We start from the raw sequence: 22,190 nt of genomic DNA on the forward strand, positions 1-22,190 counted from the left end.
GTCTGTTGATCAAGCCATGGAACAAAGAGACCTTTCCCTGAACCCTACCTTACCCTAACTTCCTCCTAGTAATTTTTCATACCCCTATCTACTTCTCCTAGCTCCCAGCATATATAAGCCTGACTCCCCTTGCAATAAAGGTGACCTTGAAGCGACTCAGACTGACTTTGTCTTCCTTTATGCACCTGGTCTCCTTTCTCTCTCACCCCCATTGATCTTTCAGGAGGTGCCTCTTCGGGTCTCACCCAATAACCTGACCTGCGGGATGGGTCAAGTGGCGCCCACAATGTGGGGCTCGCGGCATGGTGACCTGCCAGATGATGGACAATGGAAGGGGCCCCAAAGAGGATCAGGGTAGAGACACCCGGACTGCATCACTCGTGCAACACGGGAGAGTCTTGAGGTAAGTGTGTTGTCCATCGATCATGGGCGAAAATTTATCTAAAGAGGCTCTTTTTGTCAAAGAGATGAAAGGTAACCTTAGGGAGAGAGGAATAAGAGTTAAGAAAAAGGATTTGATAAAATTCTTCCAATTTGTGGAGGAGAAATGCCCCTGGTTAGTGATTAACGGCTCAGGAATTCACCCTCTGACTTGGAACAAGGTTGGAAAAGATATTAACAAATTACTCAGAGATGGGGAAAATGTCCCCGACGCCTTTTTTAGTTTTTATGGTGTGAGTAGAGATGCTTTAAAGGAAGCAGAAGGAGATGGGTGTGTTTCACATTTACTATCCCTTGCAGAGGATTTTCTCTCAACCTCCCCCTGCCTGACACCCAATAATGAGTCTGGAGCCATGGCGGCCACTCCGATAAAAAATGAAAGTAAAACAAGAACAGCCGCTTCTCCCCTAAGGGAGGCTCAAAAGAACATGGAGATCACGGGCGACCCTGCAGCGCCCCCGTCTCCCGTGCCCCCTCTCTTATTGATGAGCCTATCCCTAATGAGCTAACACCCCCACTCAGCCAGTTGGAGGTAAAAATGAGCTCGATCTATGTTTTATGTTTTTGTGTCCTTGTCTTTTGTCTGGTTGATTTGGCGTTTGTATTCGGTGCCTGCAGAAGTGTGCAGGACTTGTGTCTGGGACTTGTGTGGGAGAGCAGACGTGCTCAAGGGTTCCCGGGTCCCCACTCTGGAGGTCTCCTCGGAGTGATCTGAAAAAGGAGTTGAGTCTCTCCTTCCTTTGGGGAGCAAGGCTGTTCGCAGCCACTCCCATTTGAATTTGTGTTTTCGGTTTGGGCCTGTGGAGCCAAGTCAACTACCGCGCGGACTGTGTCTGTCCATTGCATGTTTTGTGTTATGTTTTATCTGTCTAATTCCCTCTACCCCACTTCCACTTTGTCTGCACACTCCCTTCTCCCCACCTTCAGGCCACCATCTCCAGCCAAGTCCCCCTGACCGCTGGGCGCCACCTGTGCGCCAAGCTCCTGAAGCCCAGAGCACACTGAGCTACTGAGCTGGGGCCTGAGGTCCCATTCATCTGCACCTGGGCCCCCGCTGCTGCAACAGCCGCCACTGCCTCCTGGTGCCGGCGATTAGCTGGACTCCCACTTGAGGACAGGACTTGTGCTCCAGCTGGCACTGCTCATGGCGCCCTAGACTCGCCCAACTGTCAGATTCTCCTGGCGGGTCTCAAAGGGACAGGTAGTCACCCACCAATTTGGCTAAGGTAAAAAGATTTTCACACTGGAATGTCACAGATTTTTCCCCTCCACTCGATACTTTGGGCATGACCCTGATATTGTTATGCCATATGATAAAGAGCAACTTGAATGGTTATGCACCCGTAGTCCTGACTGGGTCATCCTTGTCTGCACCTATGAAGGAAAACTTGACACACAGATGCTCAGTAACAAACTCCTACAATTCTTCTCCCTCACTTCCTTTGTTTTTCTTAAAAATACCCGAATGGAGCCCATCCCGGACTCCCCTGTGCTTTTCATAGATGGGTCAAGTAATGGTAAACTGCTTATGTCCTCAATGGCCAAAAGAACGTTATGACAACTCCTTTCAAGTCAGCTCAGCTATATGCTGCCCTCGCTGTCTTTAAAATTTTTAAAGATCGCTCCTTTAATTTGTATTCAGACAGTAGATATGTGATAGGGGCTTTACAGGCTTTGGAAATGGTCCCAATAATCCAACCCATTACTCCCACCTTCCAAATGTTTTCTGAATTACAAAAATTAATCTGACAAAAGTCGCTACCCTTTTATGTTGGCCATATTCGTGCCCACACAGGCCTACCTGGACCCCTAGCTCAGGGAAATGAACTTGCCAATTCTGCTACATGTTCTATCTTGATTTCTCACTTGGAACATAATCAGGTAGCAGCTGCTCATGAGGCACACTGCCTTCATCACCTCAATGCTCAAACTCTGAGACTAAGGTTCTCAATTACTAGAGAACAGGCTAGGGAAATTGTCAAAAGCTGTAAAAATTGCCTGATGCTCTTACCCAAACCTCATTATGGAGTAAACCCCAGAGGGCTTATACCTGGACAAATATGGCAGATGGATGTCACCCATGTTCCTTCTTTTGGCAAATTAAAGTTTATACATGTTACTGTTCATACCTTCAGTGGATTTATTTGTGCCTCCGCTCATAGTGGAGAAGCCAACAAAGATGTTATCAATCACATGTTACATGTCTTCACAGTGCTAGGTCAGCCAAAATGTATAAAAACTGATAATGGTCTGGGATATAGTAGTAACAAATTTAGACAATTTTGTTTACAATTAGGAATTAAACACATCACTGGAATACCCTATAACCCTCAAGGCCAGGGTATCGTGGAGAGAGCCCACCAACTTTAAAAAACACTCTTAATAAACTCAGCTCACGAGAGACACTATTTTCCCTTAAGGGAAACCACAAAGCTCTGCTTTCTCTTGCCCTATTTGTATTAAATTTTCTGACATTGGATGTTTTTGGAAAATCTGCAGCTGAGCGACACTGGCAGTCAGAAACCAAACAAGGATATGCACAGGCTCAGAAACCAAACAAGGATATGCACAGGCCCTTTGGAAAGATCCAATAACCGGAAAATGGGGCGTTCCTGATCCAGTTATAATCTGGGGAAAGGGGTCTGCATGTATTTATGACTCCAAGGAAAATGGGGCTTGTTGGCTACCAGAAAGACTGATTAAGCCTTACTCTACACAGACTGCCTCCCTAGACTAAGGAAAAAATAACTGTTATGTCCAGGATACAACACTGAGACAAAAATTCTCTCTTTTTCTTTCAGAAATGCCTCTGGCTTGGAAAATAAAGGGAGCCACGGACATCCCAATGACAGGACCTGTTTGTCACGGGCCTCGGGAAACCAACCCCTACTTCATCATTTGCTTACTACTCTTCCCCCTTCCCCTCTCCTGCATCTCCAAGGAAAGCCCCCATGCTATTAAAAAACTTACCTGGTGAATTTTCACAGAAACGGGGGAAGAGGTCTGGAGGGTTACTGCAAACCATGCTCCCTATTCCTGGTGGCCGTCACTCACTCCTGACTTCTGTCAGCTGGCTGCAGGATTGGATTCTTGGGATATACCTACTATTGACCAACACCAGTTAAATGGTACAGGAGGTCAAATGATTCCAAACTGCAATCAATTTCCTCGCAGTCCTAAAACGACTTGGTCAAGCCCTTGTGGGATATTCCATGATAATAACCCTGCCGTGATGACTGCCCCAGGCTGTATTAGTCCTACAGCTCGTTGTAGGTTAGCACAATCTGACTTTTATGTCTGCCCTAAGGATGGTAGAAGCTGAGCCATGGCTGCCAGATGTGCGGGATTCAAGACCTTCTTTTGTGCTCGATGGGGTTGTGAAACTACAGGGGCAGCTTACTGGAAACCAACTTCATCTTGGGACCTTATTTCGGTTACAAGAGGATACAGTAGGCCTAGCACGAATAGACGTTTTTGCTTTAGCTCCCATACTTGGAAAGTCTATAATCACAGGCTATCATTACCTTTAAACATAACCTTCACGCCTCAGGGTAGGGCGAATCGAGAATGGCCCTTGTGAAAAACATGGGGACTCCGCTGGTATCTTGATGGCACAGATAAATGAGTCACTTTCAAGATCTTACTAACAATAGAAAACCTGTACCCAAAGTTGGTAGGGCCCAACTTAGTTCTTTCTGACCAAAAGGTTCCCTCCAATCATGAAAGGGTGTCATCACCTCCTCCTCCTCCCCCCTCACCTCATCCTTGTCCCTTTCCCAACCATATGTGACTACCATCGTAGACTCCAGTAATGGCACTCTCCTTACTCCTTTTGGGGGAACAGGAGATAGATTGCTTAATTTGGTCCAGGGAGCTTTTCTGGCCCTAAATGCTACAAATCCAAACCAAACCTTGGGTTGCTGGCTCTGCCTTGCCTCCAGTCCCCCTTATTATGAAGGAATCGCCTTTCAGTCTACTGCTAATAACCTCACTTCCCTGAGCAATAGGTGTCAGACTAAGCCACATAAGCTAACACTCCCTGAAGTCTCTGGACAAGGTTCTTGTTTGGGCAAGATTCCATCGACCCATAGCCACCTCTGTAAACAAACGTTGACACACTATAAAGGGAGCTATTATCTTGAAGCTCCCAACGGGTCCTACTGGGCCTGTAACACAGGATTGACCCCTTGCATACCTGCTCAGATATTTAATGATTCCCATGAATATGTGTGATGGTCCAGTTACAGCCTCGTGTCACTTATGATCAAGAAAGCTCAGTGATGGAATTCATCAAGCAGAGAGGTAGATACACTTGAGAACCTGTGTCTATGACTATTGCCCTCTTGTTAGGTATTGGGGGCATCGCTACAGAAATTGGTACAGGAACTACTGCTCTCGTGCAGAGCAACCACCTTATGCAGTTAAAAATGGCTATGACTACTGACCTAGAGGACATAGAAAGATCCATTTTGGCTCTGGAGAAGTCTTTAACCTCACTCTCTGAGGTTGTGTTACAAAACAGAAGAGGTCTGGATTTACTATTTTTTTTTTTTGGTTTTTCGAGACAGGGTTTCTCTGTGTAGCTTTGCGCCTTTTCTGGGACTCACTTGGTAGCCCAGGCTGGCCTCGAACTCACAGAGATCCGCCTGGCTCTGCCTCCCGAGTGCTGGGATTAAAGGCGTGCACCACCACCGCCCGGCGGATTTACTATTTTTAAAGGAGGGGGGATTATGTGCAGCCTTGAAGGAAGAATGCTGCTTTTATGCCAATCACACTGGGATAGTCAGAGAATCAATGGAGAAACTAAGAGAAAGATTGGCACAAAGAAAATGTGATTTTGAAAATCAAAACAATTTGTTTGAGGGCTGGCTAAAGGGGTCCCCTTGGCTTTCTACTCTGATCCCCACCCTCTTGGCCACCTTGATCATTTTCCTTCTCCTCCTCACCTTTGGTCCTTGGGCTTTTCAACGACTAACACAATTCATCAAAAATCAGATCGATTCAGCCCTATCAAACACCGTTTCAGTACACTACCATTGGATAGAAACTCGAGATCAAACTATCGAAACAGGTGAAAGGTTCAGGTTCAGAGGTCTACGAACCTAAAACCCCCTACAACTAAAAGCTAGAGGGTACTCAATGACGGGAATAGTATGGGGCCTGGGTTGGGAGCAGAATGTACAGAGGTCGCCAGAGACGGGCTCGACATGGCACATTGCCATACACAGGACGGACCCCATACAGCCTAAGACAGGGGCCCTCTCGATTTATGACCAAAGCCTGCTTTGGCCATTTTATAGAAAGAAGGGAGAATTGTCAGGAGCCAAGTAGCCTAACTGATTCTCATGGGAAAAAGCTGTGTATCTAACCTCCGTTAACAGTTTCAATAGCAACCATTTTTCAACAAAACTACAGTATGTACTTTTAGATTAACTTCCTGAAACATGATGATTTGCTGCATGGTCTGTTGATCAAGCCCTGGAACAAAGACACTTTTCCCTGAACCCTACCTTACCCTAACTTCCTCCTAGTAATTTTTCATACCCCTATCTACTTCTCCTAGCTCCCAGCATATATAAGCCTGACTCCCCTTGCAATAAAGGAGACCTTGACCCCACTCAGACTGACTTTGTCTTCCTTTATGCACCTGGTCTCCTTTCTCTCTCGCCCCCATTGATCTTTCAGGAGGTGCCTCCTCGGGTCTCACCCAATAACCTGACCTGTGGGACGGGTCAATGTGGACAAATGGAATCGAATTGAAGACCCTGACATTAATCCGAACACCTATGAATATATAATTTTTGACAAAGAAGCCAAAAGTGTACAATGGAAAAAAGAAAGTATCTTCAACAAATGGTGTTGGCATAACTGGATATCAACATGTAGAAGGCTGCAAATAGATCCATATCTGTCACCGTGCACCAAACTTAAGTCCAAGTGGATCAAGTACCTCAACAAAAATCCAGCTACACTGAACCTGCTAGAAGAGAAAGTAGGAAGTAGTCTTGAAAGCACTGGCATAGGAGATCACTTCCTAAATATAACACCAGTAGCACAGACACTGAGAGAAACAATCAATCAATGGGACCTCTTGAAACTGAGAAGCTTTTGTAGAGCAAAAGATACAGTCAACAAGGCAAAGTGACAGCCTACATAATGGGAGAAGGTCCTCACCAACCCCATATCTGACAGAGGACTGATATCCAGAATATATAAGGAACTCAAGAAATTAGACATCAAAATGCCTAACAGTCCAATTAAGAAATGGGCTATAAAACTAAACAGAGAATTCTCAACAGAGGAATCTCAAATGGCTGAAAGACATTTAAGGAATTGCTCAACATCCCTAATCATCAGAAAAATGCAAATCAAAACAACTCTGAGATAACACCTTATGCCTGTCAGAATGGCTATTTTATTTTATTTTTTGAGATAGGATCTCTCTACATATTGCTGGCATTCCTGCAACATACGACATAGACCAAGTTCATCTAGAACTCATAGATCTGCATGCCTTGCCTCCAGAGTGCTGGGATTAAAAGTATGGTACCACAATAGGCCTGTAACAGTTTTTTCTATAACTAGCTTATTCACTTAATATAATTCTCTGATTTTTTATGACTGGTTTTATTCACTTTATGCAACTGTCTCTTTGCATATGTTTCCCTATAAGCAACATAACTTTCTTCTAGTTAGTGTTAGGAAAGAAAATAAAGTATATATGTATATATCTGTATCCAAATGCATGTAAATAATAGATTTTCATATATATATATATATATAAATATATATATATATATATATTTATTTATATATATAAATACATACACATATATGTACACACACATATGCATCACAGTTTGTTAGATTGTGTCTGTGTTTGGTTTCAGGCTAATAATGGCTGCATAAAAAGATTTTGGAATTTTTTCTCCTTTACACAGGGAAAAATGCCTGGTGCTGGAAACCTATCCAACTACCAAGAAGTAGTGAAGTCATGGATTTAAGGAGAATCTGATACTGTCACTTTACTAAAGCAGCATGAGGCCTCATGGGGTCTGCAAGGAGATCAAACAGGTAACAGCAGACAATTATGAGGCCAACACACCAGATGACAACCTATCTGATAGAGGAGACTCACAGACAGGGCCTATGAGGAACATTGCCTATAAATCGTGACTGCTTCTGTCTGTGGTTCTCTTGTGTGATGGTTCTCCTCTAAAAACAGCTGTGCGACTTGTTTCACAACCTTAGCAGGGTTATTCTCATTCTTTGGGCACTGTCTTTCCTGTGTATTGATAGAAGGATGACTTCTCTTTACATTGTGTTAATCAGGTAAATAAAACAACCTCTCATGGTTCTGCTATTGTTCTGCATTATGGTGATAAACTTAGAAGCCTGTTCTCTGTAATTAGCTATGCTGAGAGGGCAAACCAGGACAGATGAAGTGTCTCTGTGGTTAGATCACAGGTGGGACTTTCACAGATTAAACTCAAGGATGAAATTATGAAGTGTCTGTATTTGTTGAAATAAAGTCCTTCAGATAATAAGATGACCTAAAATGCTCTGTGTTTCCCAAGGCAGCAGCAAATAAAGGGATCCAGAACTTACTTGCTCTGATGTTGTGATAATCATCACTTTGTGTGAACATTCTAATCTTTGTTTATGGTACTAGATTTTAATCTCAGTTTACTAACTGCTTACATTTAGTCATGAATTTTATGTGGGTAACAGGCAATTAACTAGCTAATCAATTAAACCAAATCCACAAAGGACTCAGTTTTATGCCTAGTTACAGCGAGAATGCTACTCAAATGGACAGAACTATGGAGAGATGGCCTGCCTTTGTAGCCTTGAACAAAAAATAATACAAGGTTCTCTCCATGCTGAGGCTTCAGGACATAAATTGTATTTTTAGGTCTGAGAAGTTTTTTCCCTGCCAGCCTTTGGTGAAAGTGCTGTTGAGAAACTGTGCTGCTTGCTTCCCCTTCTGATTTACACAGGTCACCATGTTTACCAGTAGACATCACTCCACCCATTAGTTATTTGCATGTGGCTCCCAGCCAAGGAGCTGCAGCTGTTCTCCTCTGCTGGAAGCTGCAGAGGAAGTGACAGCTTTGCCACATAATGTTAGCCTGTAATGTCAAATAAACAAGAAATATAGACTAGTACACAATCTCTCTCTCTCTCTCTCTCTCTCTCTCTCTCTCTCTCTCTCTCTCTCTCTCTCTCTCTCTTGTTTTTTCAAAACAGGGTTTCTCTGTGTAGTTTTGGTGCCATTCCGGAATCTCACTCCGCAGACCAGGCTGGCCTCGAACTCACAGAAATTTTCCTGGCTCTGCCTCCCATGTGCTGGGATTAAAGACATGCACCACCACCACCCAGCAATTTCTTTTTCTTTAGGTCTCTCAATAGCTTAGCCTTCTCCCCTTGTAACCCCTTAGTTTCATGATCACCATGGGTGTAATAAATGGCTTCATGAACTGTTTGAAAGTCGAGTTCACAAGATGGATCCCCTGCCTGGCATCGTTATCAGGGAGAAGAATATGTGGCTAGAGAGTATAGAGAATCTAGGGGAGAAACTAATACTAATATTCTGCTAAGTTGACATAGTAATAAACACCTTCAATCTCATACTTTTATGCTGGAGGATTAGTCTATCCATCAACTTCACCAGAAAACCATTTTCTTTTGCATTCATAGTGATTAACACAGAAGCTCTCAATCATTCAAGGTACAGGGAATAACAGACCCTAGAGTTCCCAGGGATGAAATGGGATGCCCATAGCACACTCTCCCTCCCAAGACTCAGGGATCTTCATGGAAGAAGCAGAAAGAGTATAAGAACAAGAGTTGGCAGATGATTCCAAGGAAATGTGTTTTGTCCAGACAGAACATAGAACTTGTACATGGGAATTGGCTTGTTATTACAGTACACACAAAACTTGCACAAGGTCAAGAGGGCAAAATCCAAGAATAATGCATGTTGTCAGGATGTCCCACTCCTACCTGAAGAGCTGTTGGGCACTTCTGGCTTCTGGGAGAGGAAGTATCAGAATTCTCTAAGAATTCTGCCACTTAGAAAGAAACTAGCCTTGCTTTCATAGATTCCCTGGCAGCTAGGCACATATTAGGATCAGTTAGCAGTCTCTTTTCCTCCTTGCTTTCCCTTCTTTTTCCTTCCTTCCTTCCTTCCTTCCTTCTTTCTTTCTTTCTTTCTTTCTTTCTTTCTTTCTTTCTTTCTACCTTTCTTTATTTCTCTCTCAAGTAAGTATATGAAATTTGAGGGAATTGTGGTATGAGAGAAGAAAGGAATTGGAAAGGAGATAATGGCTGGTACACTTGACATAAACACAATCCATGAATAAAATACACAAACATTTAAGTAAAAATTATGTAGATCATAAAAACTAAGTTGATCTGTCTTGGACGAAATTACTAAATCCTGAAATCCAATTGGACAGAGATACTTTTCTATCTTTCTCACAAACCTGACCTCAAACTTTCTGGCACTTTCCATAGGACCCTGGTCAGCCTTCTGGGATCATAAAAACTCAATGGCTCTTCAAAACACCTCGTCAATTTGGAGATATTCACAAGATACTCTTAAGTATCCTTGTTAATGAATAATTGGAAAAAGTTTGAGAAATTATTTTGTTTCCCAAAGACAGAGCTGTTATTGCCACAGGAGGTGATTTGAAAATTACAGTTCTGGAGGGAGGTGAGTTCATAGAGACAAAATATCTATCTCAGATGATTCACACAGTGTTCCTTATTAATGAGTCTGGATCTGCCCATTGAACACATCATCATGTAGCAGTAAGAATTCAGGTGAGTGCTTTGTATTTCAGTCTGAGCAGCAGAGCCAGTAAAGAGGAGAGGGCCTTCTTAGTAGCTGATGTCTACTAATGGGAATCTTGTATAGAAACAGATCTGTGGGACAGACAGAGAACTCACAAGAATGAGTCTCTGACAGAGGGTGACTGTGGGTAACACCATGATAATGCTGTCAGCCTATGAAGTTGTCGAAGAATTGTGGCAAAGTGTCAATGTGATAATTCATCTTACCTTACTTGATATGTAGACTATTTTTTACAGTATTATTTTTATAGCTGCAGTATGATTATAGTTTGCAGTATGATTACTATTGTTGCTATGGTTTTATAACCAGAGTAAACATTTTCATGGTTATATAGAACACAAACAATCCTGGAAGATGTACATGTAAATCTTTATCTTGAGTATAAGATATTCTTATGTAAGCTTACATATATGAGTTAGACAGGCAGTACCTCAGTCTGTATTGAATGACCAGAGGTAAAATGACTTGCTTGAAGCCTCCCTCTTTTACTTGAAATTGAGTTATCTATCCTGTTTCAAAAATAATCTAATGATGAGTACCAACTGATCACATGCCTTCCCTTACTGATCATCATTGTTGCTAATACAGCACAGTGCTTTATGGATGGTAGGGAAGGGATTTACTCATCAGCTATATTTGTATTCATACTTAGTTCTTTCTTTTAGTTTGGACAAAGTTAACGTTTTTCACTTTCTTCAGTTTCATTTTTACATATCTAATGTGCATTGCCTTTATTTGAGTGTATTATGAATTTTATAAAAGTAGTAAGTATTCAGAATTTAAAATACAATATTATATTAACTTAATTTTGTTCTTAGGCTATTTCATAACACATTACTGTTTTATGATGCCTATTTTACAAAGTAATGGCATTAGTGTTTCATCTATAGTTATCACTTTAGCCTTTATTCCTTCAATGAAAAGAAAGCGTATGTCTGGTGGCATCATAAACATCAGGTCCCTCTTGGGCTGTGAAATCAAATTGGGAAATGACAGTTTTCTGTCATGACAGACTGTACTTAGAGGACACAACATTTTAGTCAAATCTCAAAAGTCTTATTTGCACTTGACATTTGTCTATAAAAAACACCTTTGTTTAAAAATAAAAACTTACTTTTAAAAAGATTTTTTTTGCTTATCTATCTGTGCTTTATGAATCTTAACATTTTTCCTGCATGCATATGTGTGCACCATGAGATGACAGTGCCTCCAGAGGAGAGAATCTGTTGTTAAATTCTCTTTGAACTAGAGTTACAAACAGTTTTAAGCCACCAGTTGGGTCCTGGGAACTAACCAAGCTGTTTTCACACAGCTGCAAGTGCTCCTTACCACAGTGCCTTCTCTCTAGTCCCTTAAAATGAAAACTTTTTACAACCAAAAGCATACAATAAATGTCAACAAAGTGAATAGGATAGCAAGTGGGAACACAAAATGCATTTAATATTGGAGTGTGTTGCAAATGTATCTCATTGCTTTATACTCATGGACTTAGGTGGCTGTGTTGGCACCATGTTAGCCATGTTAAAGACCTTCCAGGATCCACTCTGACACAGGCAGCTTTTGGATTGAAAGAGTCACTTATATCTCTTTCTGAGGACAGGTATTGACAGTGGAAATAATGCTGCTATTGACAACAAAGAGTTATAAATGTCAAAATATGGTGTCCAACTTAGAGGATAGCTGTGACTCATGTATTGTTTCTCCTTTTGGTCTTATATACACCTAACTATTGTAATTTACATCTGCTATTTCTTATAACTTTAAGGATACAAGAGAAGAGAATAAAAAAAAATAAACCAGTAAAAAACAACAATGAATTTTAATTTTTAATCCAGGGAAAGTAAAAGATCTAGGTTTGATTATAGAAATGGGTTCTTTATCATTACAGGGAATTAGTGCAATTAGGAAATACTCAATCTGAACTTCCTATATTGTGTGTCTTTAGAACAAGGGAAGAAGTGATCTCTCATAACCTGGCTCATGAAATCACTGAAAATGGATCTTATGGGATCAGTGTGCGGTCTTCAGAAGCAGAGAAACTGAGGAGTGCAATTTACCACTTTCCCTCAAGCAAAGGATGCACATGACTCAATAGAAGGTAAGTAAGTCCCTGATTGACAGGATCTAATGTGTTACTAGTACATGTTGTTATTTTTGGCTGATATTTCAGTGACTATAAGGGTCTAAACATCATAGAAGATATTCAAGTATGATTGAGGGAGTTGTACACATGAAACAGAGCTTTTGTTGTCCAATTCACTGAGGGGAAAAGGACTGTGTTCACTGTTGAGTTAAGAAAGGGAACAAAGCAGTGAGATCTCAGTAGTGGTATTGTCTTTAGGTCTGTGTTCATCCACAGTATGAGACATGATCAGGTAAGTAAGGCTGCAGGGATGAAATGATACAGAGTTTTATACTTACAATATAAAATAAATCTTTAGAAATTATATTTTCCAATATACAATTAACTTATTAAAATAATCTGAAGTGAATATTTAAAAGTGAGAATGGTGTTTCAGTGGATGTGACCAATATGAACACAGGGTACCTTCTTGTGCAGAGTGCTATGGCTGTGAAGACAAACAACCATTTCCTGAATTGGGCACAGTGATTGCACAAATCTGAACAAAGGAGTGGTCTCACAATATGGTGGATGCTTGTCATTGTTTCTATTCTTTAACATTGTCTCTTGCTACACTACACTGAATGGAGTTGGACAAACAAATCTCTAGAACATGGTACAGATATGTCTTACTCATTGTTATTCCAGGATTTTCAAAGGCCACATTGACTCTAAGGATGAAACATTTTGTCAAAACATGTATTTTTTTCCATCTGTGCTGATGTTGCAGGAGGGTCCACTGACAACATCTTCCTATGAAAGTTAATGGCCTCTCAGTAATTATAATACCAGGTAGGCAGAGCTTTAAATATCCTCCAGGATGTTGACTTTTCACATGAGCCTTTTGGACTGTGGGTATCCCAAATGATGTCATGTTTCCTACATGTATGATCAACAGTTACATCAGTGAAATCACAAATAATGAACACTTTTTTGATGCTGTTCTGACAACATTTTAGTGAACTCACACCTAGTCAGCATCACAGTTCACAAGTATAGGATGATGTTTGTTGGGAACATGGTGTCAAGTTGTGATTCCATGAGGGTTGTGGACAGACACAACAGCTGCCATTTAACCAAAAACCTAACACCAAACTAAATTTCTTCCTTTTTTCCTTCTCTCCATTCCTTACATGCTCTCTCTTTCTATATTTTTTCTTCTCCCCCTTCCTGACTTCTTCTCTTTGTATATCTTTATTTTGCTTTCTTGCTTGCTTCATTCTCTCCTCTCCTTCCCTTTGAATATTCCTCCCCTTCCTTTCTTTCTCTCTGTGTGTCTCTGTCTCTTACTTTCTTTTCAACAGCTTATAAAAATATGCTTACTTTCTTTAACATGAATTAATATGTAATTATAAAATGTCCTTCTCAAGTGTACATAAATACTGAATAGAATGTTAGAAAAACCAAAAAGGATGTGATTACTGGTGTGTAAGTTTCTATTTGCTCCACTTAAGCCGGTCCAACTCATTTCCTCATATTTGTGATGACATCCACAAACATCATAAGGACATGAGATTCCTCAGTCACCCACCAGCATGCCCAAATTTTTCTAATTTTAGCCTTTTCTACCCTCACTTTCTATTGATTTTTGGTTTTTTTTTTTGTATTTTCTCTGTTGTATTAGATTACAAGTAACACGTTTCCTTGCTGTGGGATGTTCTGTATGGCGAATGTGTTGCTAATTAGTCAATAAATAAAATACTGATTGGCCAGTGGCTAGGCAGGAAGTGTAGGCGGGACAAGGAGGAGAATAAAGCTGGGAAGTGGAAGGCTGAGTCAGAGAGACACTGCCAGCTGCCACCATGATGAGAAACAGCATGTGAAGATGCCGGTAAGCCACGAGCCATGTGGCAAGGTATAGATGAATGGAAATGGATTAATTTAAGCTGTAAGAACAGTTAGCAAGAAGCCTGCCACGGCCATACAGTTTGTAAGCAGTATAAGTCTCTGTGTTTACTTGGTCGGGTCTGAGCGGCTGTGGGACTGGCAGGTGAGAGAGATTTATCCTGACTGTGGGCCAGGCAGGAAAACTCTAGCTACAAATGGCGTCCAACGTGGATGCAAGAGTTTCCACCTAAAAACTGAGAAAAAAGATTCTAAAACGGAGCAAAAAACAGTTCCTAATTGTCTCTCTCAAATGAGCGGCAGCTGCCAGTTTGAGCTACTGGTGGGTTCCTAGAGTGTGCGCTGGACCTGCAGTATGGCGGGAATGAGGCCTCTGCAAGTGGCACATTAAGCTGCGTGGTGGATTTAGCTTTTGCTAGTACAAAACAAAAAAAGAGGTTTCTGGGCTACAAGCTGCTTGGATAAAAGCATAAGCCCACAATAGCTCCCAGAGCTGGTGGTAAACGTAGCCATGCTTGGAAGCTGAGGTGGGCGGAGCCAGCAGCCACAGCTGCTGCAGTTTAAGGCAATAGATTCACAATAAGACAGATTCAGATGTAATAGTTTACAATGTGTGTAAAAGATATGTAGGCTTGAAAGAGACAAAAAAGTTGATATATAGAGTTATAGAAACAAATACATAGTTTTAAAAATAAAGTCTTTAAAGAGACAGTAAAGGTAGTATAAAAAATAAGCCACATAAAAATGGATATTACACAGAGAATCTGGATTGTGTTGTCTTTGGAATTTTTAACTGCAGAAAAACATTTGATCATAAAAGATGTTGAGTTAAACCAATATGTATATTTTAAAGATACCATGACTTCAAAATTTGAATATAAGGATATGTTGCTTTGGAAAGGAGACTCTGCTTTTGTTCCCACAGAAAGCCAGTGGCTATGGATTTGTTCCAGATTAAGATACTTCAGGTTTGACCAGCCAAGCCCCCCTGAAAGTTCTCCGATGACACCATGGCCCAGATGATCCAACATCCAGAACGGTTTGAAGGCATCTGGCTCAAATGATACAGCCTCATGGACTATTCCATAATCCTAAAATTTTCTTTGTTTCCCCATAAGATACAGCGCCCCCCTCCAGCTGGAAGTAGTAAGAGAAGCTATGCCCAAATTCCCAAATTATATGTAATTTTACTTTGTTAAGGTTAAAACCATCCTTTTTGAAAAAAAAAAGGGGAAGTGCTGTGGGATGTTCTGTATAGCAAATGTGTTGCTAATTAGTCAATAAATAAAACACTGATTGGCCAGTGGCAAGGCAGGAAGTGTAGGCGGGACAAGGAGGAGAATAAAGCTGGGAAGTGGAAGGCTGAGTCAGAGAGACACTGCCAGCCGCCACCATGATGAGAAACAGCATGTGAAGATGCCGGTAAGCCATGAGCCATGTGGCAAGGTATAGATGAATGGAAATGGATTAATTTAAGCTGTAAGAACAGTTAGCAAGAAGCCTGCCACGGCCATACAGTTTGTAAGCAGTATAAGTCTCTGTGTTTACTTGGTCGGGTCTGAGCGGCTGTGGGACTGGCAGGTGAGAGAGATTCATCCTGACTGTGGGCCAGGCAGGAAAACTCCAGCTACATTTCCTTAAGGCATTTTAACTTTTAATGTTTTGATTGGTACGACCCCTCAGTTTCCCCCATTTCTCTGGTTTCTTCCTAGCTAATTCAGTCCTATGTCCATTATTCCTTCTTTCACTCTCCAAATACATGTATTGTTTTGTCGTCCTGAGCATCCCACTAGATGATATAATAGAGCCTTTTTTGTTTCCTGGACTCCAAAGATACTCACTCCCACATACACACACACACACATAACAACCCAAAGGATGAAATCACATTTGGCAAAGTAGTATGTGTCTTTCTGACTTGATTTGTATCACTTAATGGAGTAGTTTCCATTTTCTGCTGCAGCAATTCCCTGTGGTGCAGTACAATGCCAGTGCATGAAGACAGGGTCACTGCAAGCATTTGATAGGTTCTAGGGTCTCAGCTCATCTCCCCACTCTACTTAAACTTCTTCATATCCTAGGCTTCATTGACAGTTCTACCCCGGTTCTTGATTGTCCAGCTGACTCTCCTTCCATGCCTTCAGAGTGAGTGGAGCAACAGTGATCTCCCTGGGGTTCACGGTTCAGCTTGGTGCTAATTCAAACTGCTGCTCTCTGCTTCTGTAAGAGAATCTCACCCAATTTAGAATGTTTCTTTTTTCTAGTTTTCTTTTTTTATTAAGAAATGCTTTTATTCATTTTACATATCAATCACATATTCTCGTCTTTCCTCTTCCCTGCACTCTAGTTTTCCTCAGCAACCTATTCTCCATTCCCTCTTATAAGAAGGTAAGTCCTCCCATGGGGAGTCAGCAGAGTCTTGTAACTTGAGTAGAGGCAGGTCCAAGCCCTTCCCCCTGCATCAAGGCTGTGCAAGTTATACCAACACACGTGGTGGGCTCCAAAAAGCCAGCACACCTACCGTGGATATATCCTGATCCTACATCCAGGATGGCCCATAAGTAGATCAAGCTATTCAACTGTCTTAATTATTCCAAGGGCCTAGGCCACTCCTGTGGTGGCTCTACAGGTGTTGATCTTATATATCCACATAATATCTATGAGTCATAAACAACAAATGAATATTTTAAAAGACTTTTCTTTTCCATTACTTTATTTTCCTGTTTTCTTCCGTCCTTCCTCCTTCCTTCCTTCCTTCCTTCCTTCCTTCCTTCCTTCCTTCCTTCCTTTCTTCCTTCCTTTTTTCAAGACAGAGTTCCTCTCCAAAGAGTTTTTTCACGTGGAAATCTCTGCATCAATCAAATGTGCATAGAACTTTCAGATATATTTGGGTTTCCCCTGGAAGCTGGGATTAAAGGTTTGCAATCAAACATCATGATCATAACAGTTTTTATAATGAATATTTTTATTCACTTAATATATCTGTTTGAATGACTGACTCTATTTATTTAAGGTAATTCTCTCTTTGCCTTTATTCCACTACAAAAAATATTATGTTGTTACAATGAGAAATAGAAAGCAAAATCTATAATATATGTACACTGATGTGTGTATATATATATATATATATATATATATATATATATATATGTAATATCACAACACAATGAGATTATATGTATATATGTGTGTGTATATACATATATACCACATTTTATTTTATTTTGTTTGGGTTTAGTTTCATGCTTATAATGGTTCTTTAAAAGAATTTGGAAATGTGCCTTCTTTAGGCAGAGAAAAGTTGCATGGTACAGGAAACCCAGTATTTAGAGGAAAATCTCCTAAGGCCACTTCTCTCAATCAGCAAACTCCTAACAGCATCATAAATATTTACTCTTATACCTGCAGATGAGTATGGGTCTTACCCCTACTCACAGAAATGTGATTTGCAACAGATGGAGACATTAGAGAGAGCTTCAACAGATCAAAATGCTGAGAACAAGGGACCATGTGGTGCTCTGCATCAAATGATACCTCTAAACACAACTATACCTATAGCTCAAGAATCATAGTTGGAGAGAGGTTAGAAAGATTGAAAACCAAAGGAACAGGAAATTTGTGCTAAGAATACAGCCCCTAAAATTGTCATAGAAGCTACACCCATGAAATGTCAACAGTGTGGCTGTGTAAACAAGACCTGAACAAGGATGATACTGATAGATATGCTAATATGGTAGGGTTGAATCTCTCGAGTCCTCAGCCATATACATGGAACTAGAGACAACCAAGGAATACTAACATTGCAAGAGATAGTCTTTCCCCTGTGAACTTTTCAAGTGGTTATTCATAACTCAATACCAGGTGATCAGCACTGAAATATACATACAGGTAGCACTCTAATGGACAAATCAAGCTGTATTTGTATATTAAAACCTGTGAGTGATGAGACAGAGTCTACCAGGACCTGATTGGACTAAGAGGTGAGTCTGTATCCTGATACCTGAACACCCAAGGCCCTAGGCTTTGGGTCCAGGGGCACAACCATGCGCCCCTGCACTACCACCCATTGCAGTCCCAGTTTCAGGCCAGTGTTCAGGGGGACCTCCTGCAGAGAGATCAGACTACCACCATCCCCCGTCAGAGCCTGTAACCCAAGCCCCACCTCCCCCAAATCCCACCTAACCTCCAAGTCTGCAACAGTTCCCTGAGGCAGAGCCCACTAGTGCCTGATTGGACTATGAGTTGAGTCTTTGTCTAGGTGGGGCCCAGGGACACAACCCTGCGCCCTCATACCACCAACCATTGCAGTACCAGTTTCAGGCCAGTTGGCAGAGGCAGACCTTCTCAGACAGGTCAAACTACCACCATCCCCCATGAGACCCTGTAGTCCAAGCCCCACCTCCCCCAAATCCCACCCTCCCTCCCTCTGAGACTGCAACTGTTCACTGAGACAGAGCCAGTCAGCACCTGATTGGACTAAGAGTGAGTCTTTATTCTCATACCTGAACAAGACAGCACCTAGGCTTTGGGCCCAGGGGCACAACCTTTCGCCCTTATACTACCACCTAATCAGTTCCAGTTTCAGGCCCGTTGGCAGGCAGACCTACTGCAGACAGGTCACACTACTACCATCTACCATCAGATCCTGTAACCCACAAACCCCACACCTCTCAACCCACCCACATGCTAAGATTGCAGCTACTCCTGGAGACAGAGTCCACGAGTGCCAATTGGACTAAGAGCTGTTCCCTGAGATAGAGTCCATCATCACCAACTAGACCAAGAGCTTCCACTGGACCAAGAGTATCAATCAGACCAAGAGAAGCTCCCTCAGACACAGACACCACTTGCACCAAGTGGAGAAAGAGATGGTTTGACGCCAGTGCAAAAATACAGTCAACAACATAAAAACCAATATGGCTCCATCACAACCTGCATCAGCAAGACCTGAACATCCCAACACAGAAGAAACAGAAGAAATCAACCTTAAAAATGACCTTAGAAGATGATAGAGATCTTTAAATAGGAAATGAAAAATTCCCTTAAAGAAGTCTGGGAAAAGTCAAAGAAAGAATGGAAAGAAATCAGTAAATCTCTTAAAGAAAGCCAAGAGAAAACAATTAAACAATTGAGTGAAACAGTTCAAGATTTGAAAACTGAAATCGACACAATAGAGAAGACACAAAACCTGTGAGTGTATGTGTGTGTGATGTGTATGTATGCAACAACAATTAAAAAAAGAGAGGATATGAATATGAAAAATATTTAGGGTGTACATGGAAATGTTTTTGGGAGGAAAGGAAAGAGGGAAATAATGTTATTATAGTCATATTTAAAAAGTAAAAAATAAAATTTAAAAATTTAAGTATGTTTCATGAAAATGTCCCTACTTTTAAATTTTTTTCCAGAACATTTTCATGCTATCATTATAAAATTAATTTGTTTTACATTATACTAAGTGCTCTAATAATCTCTTGGTTCATTAGATATTCTTTTCCAATTTTACTCTGTTCCTCTGATAAAAATTCTGAAGTGGAGCAGGTTGGGTATTGAAAATTTAAAAAATTGAGGATAATCAATAATGATTTCCATACCCTATCATTTTTAGTGGGTCTATGACCCATGGATGGTAAATCCTATTGCAGAAAAGACCATATAGTTGAGTCATAGTAGATGGAGAAATCAAGTTAGAAGCTAAAATACTACAAGACATTATGCAAATTTCTAGTAGTAATTATAAATATTACCCAGGTATGAAATCTGAGTGTTGTAACAACTACAAGCCTGGTGCAATATCGTGATGAATGTTATGAGAGCAACCAACAACTACAGGATTGAATAGAAGGCAAACTTCACAAGATGCAACCCATGCCAGGCACCATTTTTAGTGACAAGTCTACATGGCTAGAAAGTTTGCTAGATACTAGGGAAGTACCTAATACTATTAATCTACTAAAAGAACATAGCAATAAGCTGTTCCTTAAACTCTTATTTTGTAGTGTCTGGTTGGTCTGACCCTCAGCCCCAGTCACAGAAGCTTCTTTTTGCAGTCTATGGTGATTAACACAGAACCCCACAATCATCCAAGGTGCTGAGAATAAGGGACTCTGAATTTCCTAGCTCAGAATGAGACATGTATGTCACATGTCTTCCACCCAAGACTCAGGGATCATCTGAAAAATGTAAGAACCATAGGCTGTAAATGAATCCAAGGAAACAGGTTTTGTGCAGAAAGAACAGGATACTTGCACATGTGAGTTTACTTATTATGACAGTATATCCAAAACATTCAAAAAATCAAGCTAGACAAAATGCCATCATAGTGGAACTGGTCAGGAAATCCTCTTTGTAGTCGAAGAGCTATTGTTCACAGATGGCTTCTGGGAAAGAAAGTATAAGTTTTCTTTGAGGGTTTGAAGTTTGAGAGACAGGCTAACCATTCTTTCATAGATGCCTCTTCTTTAGGCACATAATATCATCACTCAGTAGACTCACTTTTTCTTTATTGTCTTAATTTTTAATAAATTTATTTATTTATTTTATATCCCAGCTGAAGTTTCCCCTCCCTCCACTTCTCCCAGCCCTCCACCCTCAGGGTTTCCCTCTGGAAGAGCAGTCAGTGCTCTGAACCTCTGAGCAATTTGTCCAGCCCTCAGAATTTTTATCTCAGCCCAGAATGTCTGCCTATCATCTCCTGCCTAGATATTGGCCATTAGTTCTTTATTAGGCCTATCACAAGGTGCCTTACATAGATGAGGAATGACAGGGACATATCTCATCTGTCAGATGAGTAGTTAGTAAAAATGATTTCCCATTTTGAGGCCTGAAGCTTTGTCCCAATGACAGTGTCTTTTTTCATGCTGAAGCTTCTCAGTTTCATGTGATCTCATATATTAATTTCTGATCTTTATTTTCTGTGTTGACATTGTTTTATTCAGAAAGTTTAACCTGGGCAATAAGATCAAGGATACTCCCCACATTCTGTTCTATCAGGTTCAGAGTATATAGTTTTTTTTTTGAGATCTTTGATACATGTAGAGTTAACATTTGTGCAGGCTAATAAGAAGAATGTATCAATTTAAATTCTACTTATATGCAGATATCCAGGTTGAATAGCATATTTGTTGAAGATGCTGTATTTTTAATGTGTATTTCTGGTTTCTTTATCAAAAATCTTGTGTCCATAAGAGCGTGAATTTATGCCTAGGACTTCAATTGATATCCATTGATCAATATGCCTGTCTTTGTGCCAGTACCGTCGGTTTTTATTACTATAGCTCCATAGTACAACTCAAAATCAGGGATTATATTCAGTTATTATATTCCTCAGCGTTGTTTTAGCAATGTTCAAGTTTTTTGTTTCCATATGCGACTGTAAATGGACCTTTCAAATTTGTAGTTAGAGTTTTCCTGCCTGGCCTATAGTCAGGACAAATCTCTGTCACCTGCCAGTCCCACAGCCGCTCAGACCCAACCAAGTAAACACAGAGACTTATATTGGTTACAAACTGTATGGCCGTGGCAGGCTTCTTGCTAACTGTTCTTACAGCTTAAATTAATCCATTTCTATAAATCTATACCTTGCAACGTGGCTCTTGGCTTACCGGCATCTTCACATGCTGTTTTTCATTGTGGTGGCTGGCAGTGACTCTCTGACTCAGCCTTCCACTTCCCAGCTTTATGCTCCTCCCTGTCCTGCCTACAATTCCTTCCTAGCCACTGGCCAATCAGTGATATATTTATTGACCAATCAGAACAACACATTTGCCATACAGAACATCCCACAGCACAAATTCAGTGAAGAAAAGTTTTAGAATTTTGATTGAGATTGCCTTGAATCTCAAAATTCAGTTGTTTTAGGTAGGATGGCCATTTTTACTATATTAAGACACCAGATCTATGAGCAGGAGTGATCTCTTTATC

The 22,190-nt window shown here is 40.8% G+C and overlaps 1 protein-coding gene across 1 annotated transcript in view; it reads left to right on the forward strand.

Annotated features, from left to right (window-relative positions):
* Nucleotides 1–302: 302 nt before the first annotated feature.
* Nucleotides 303–22,190, forward strand: part of LOC128124220 (vomeronasal type-1 receptor 4-like) — a 30,480-nt gene continuing 8,592 nt past the window's right edge. Inside the window, exon 1 of the mRNA XM_052760401.1 lies at nt 303–403. Coding sequence (XP_052616361.1) covers nt 303–403 — 101 coding nt within the window. The remainder of the gene's footprint in view (nt 404–22,190) is intronic.

Source organism: Peromyscus californicus, unplaced genomic scaffold (assembly GCF_007827085.1).
Source record: "Peromyscus californicus insignis strain IS unplaced genomic scaffold, ASM782708v3 Scaffold_4__1_contigs__length_199733344, whole genome shotgun sequence".
NCBI lineage: Eukaryota > Metazoa > Chordata > Mammalia > Rodentia > Cricetidae > Peromyscus > Peromyscus californicus.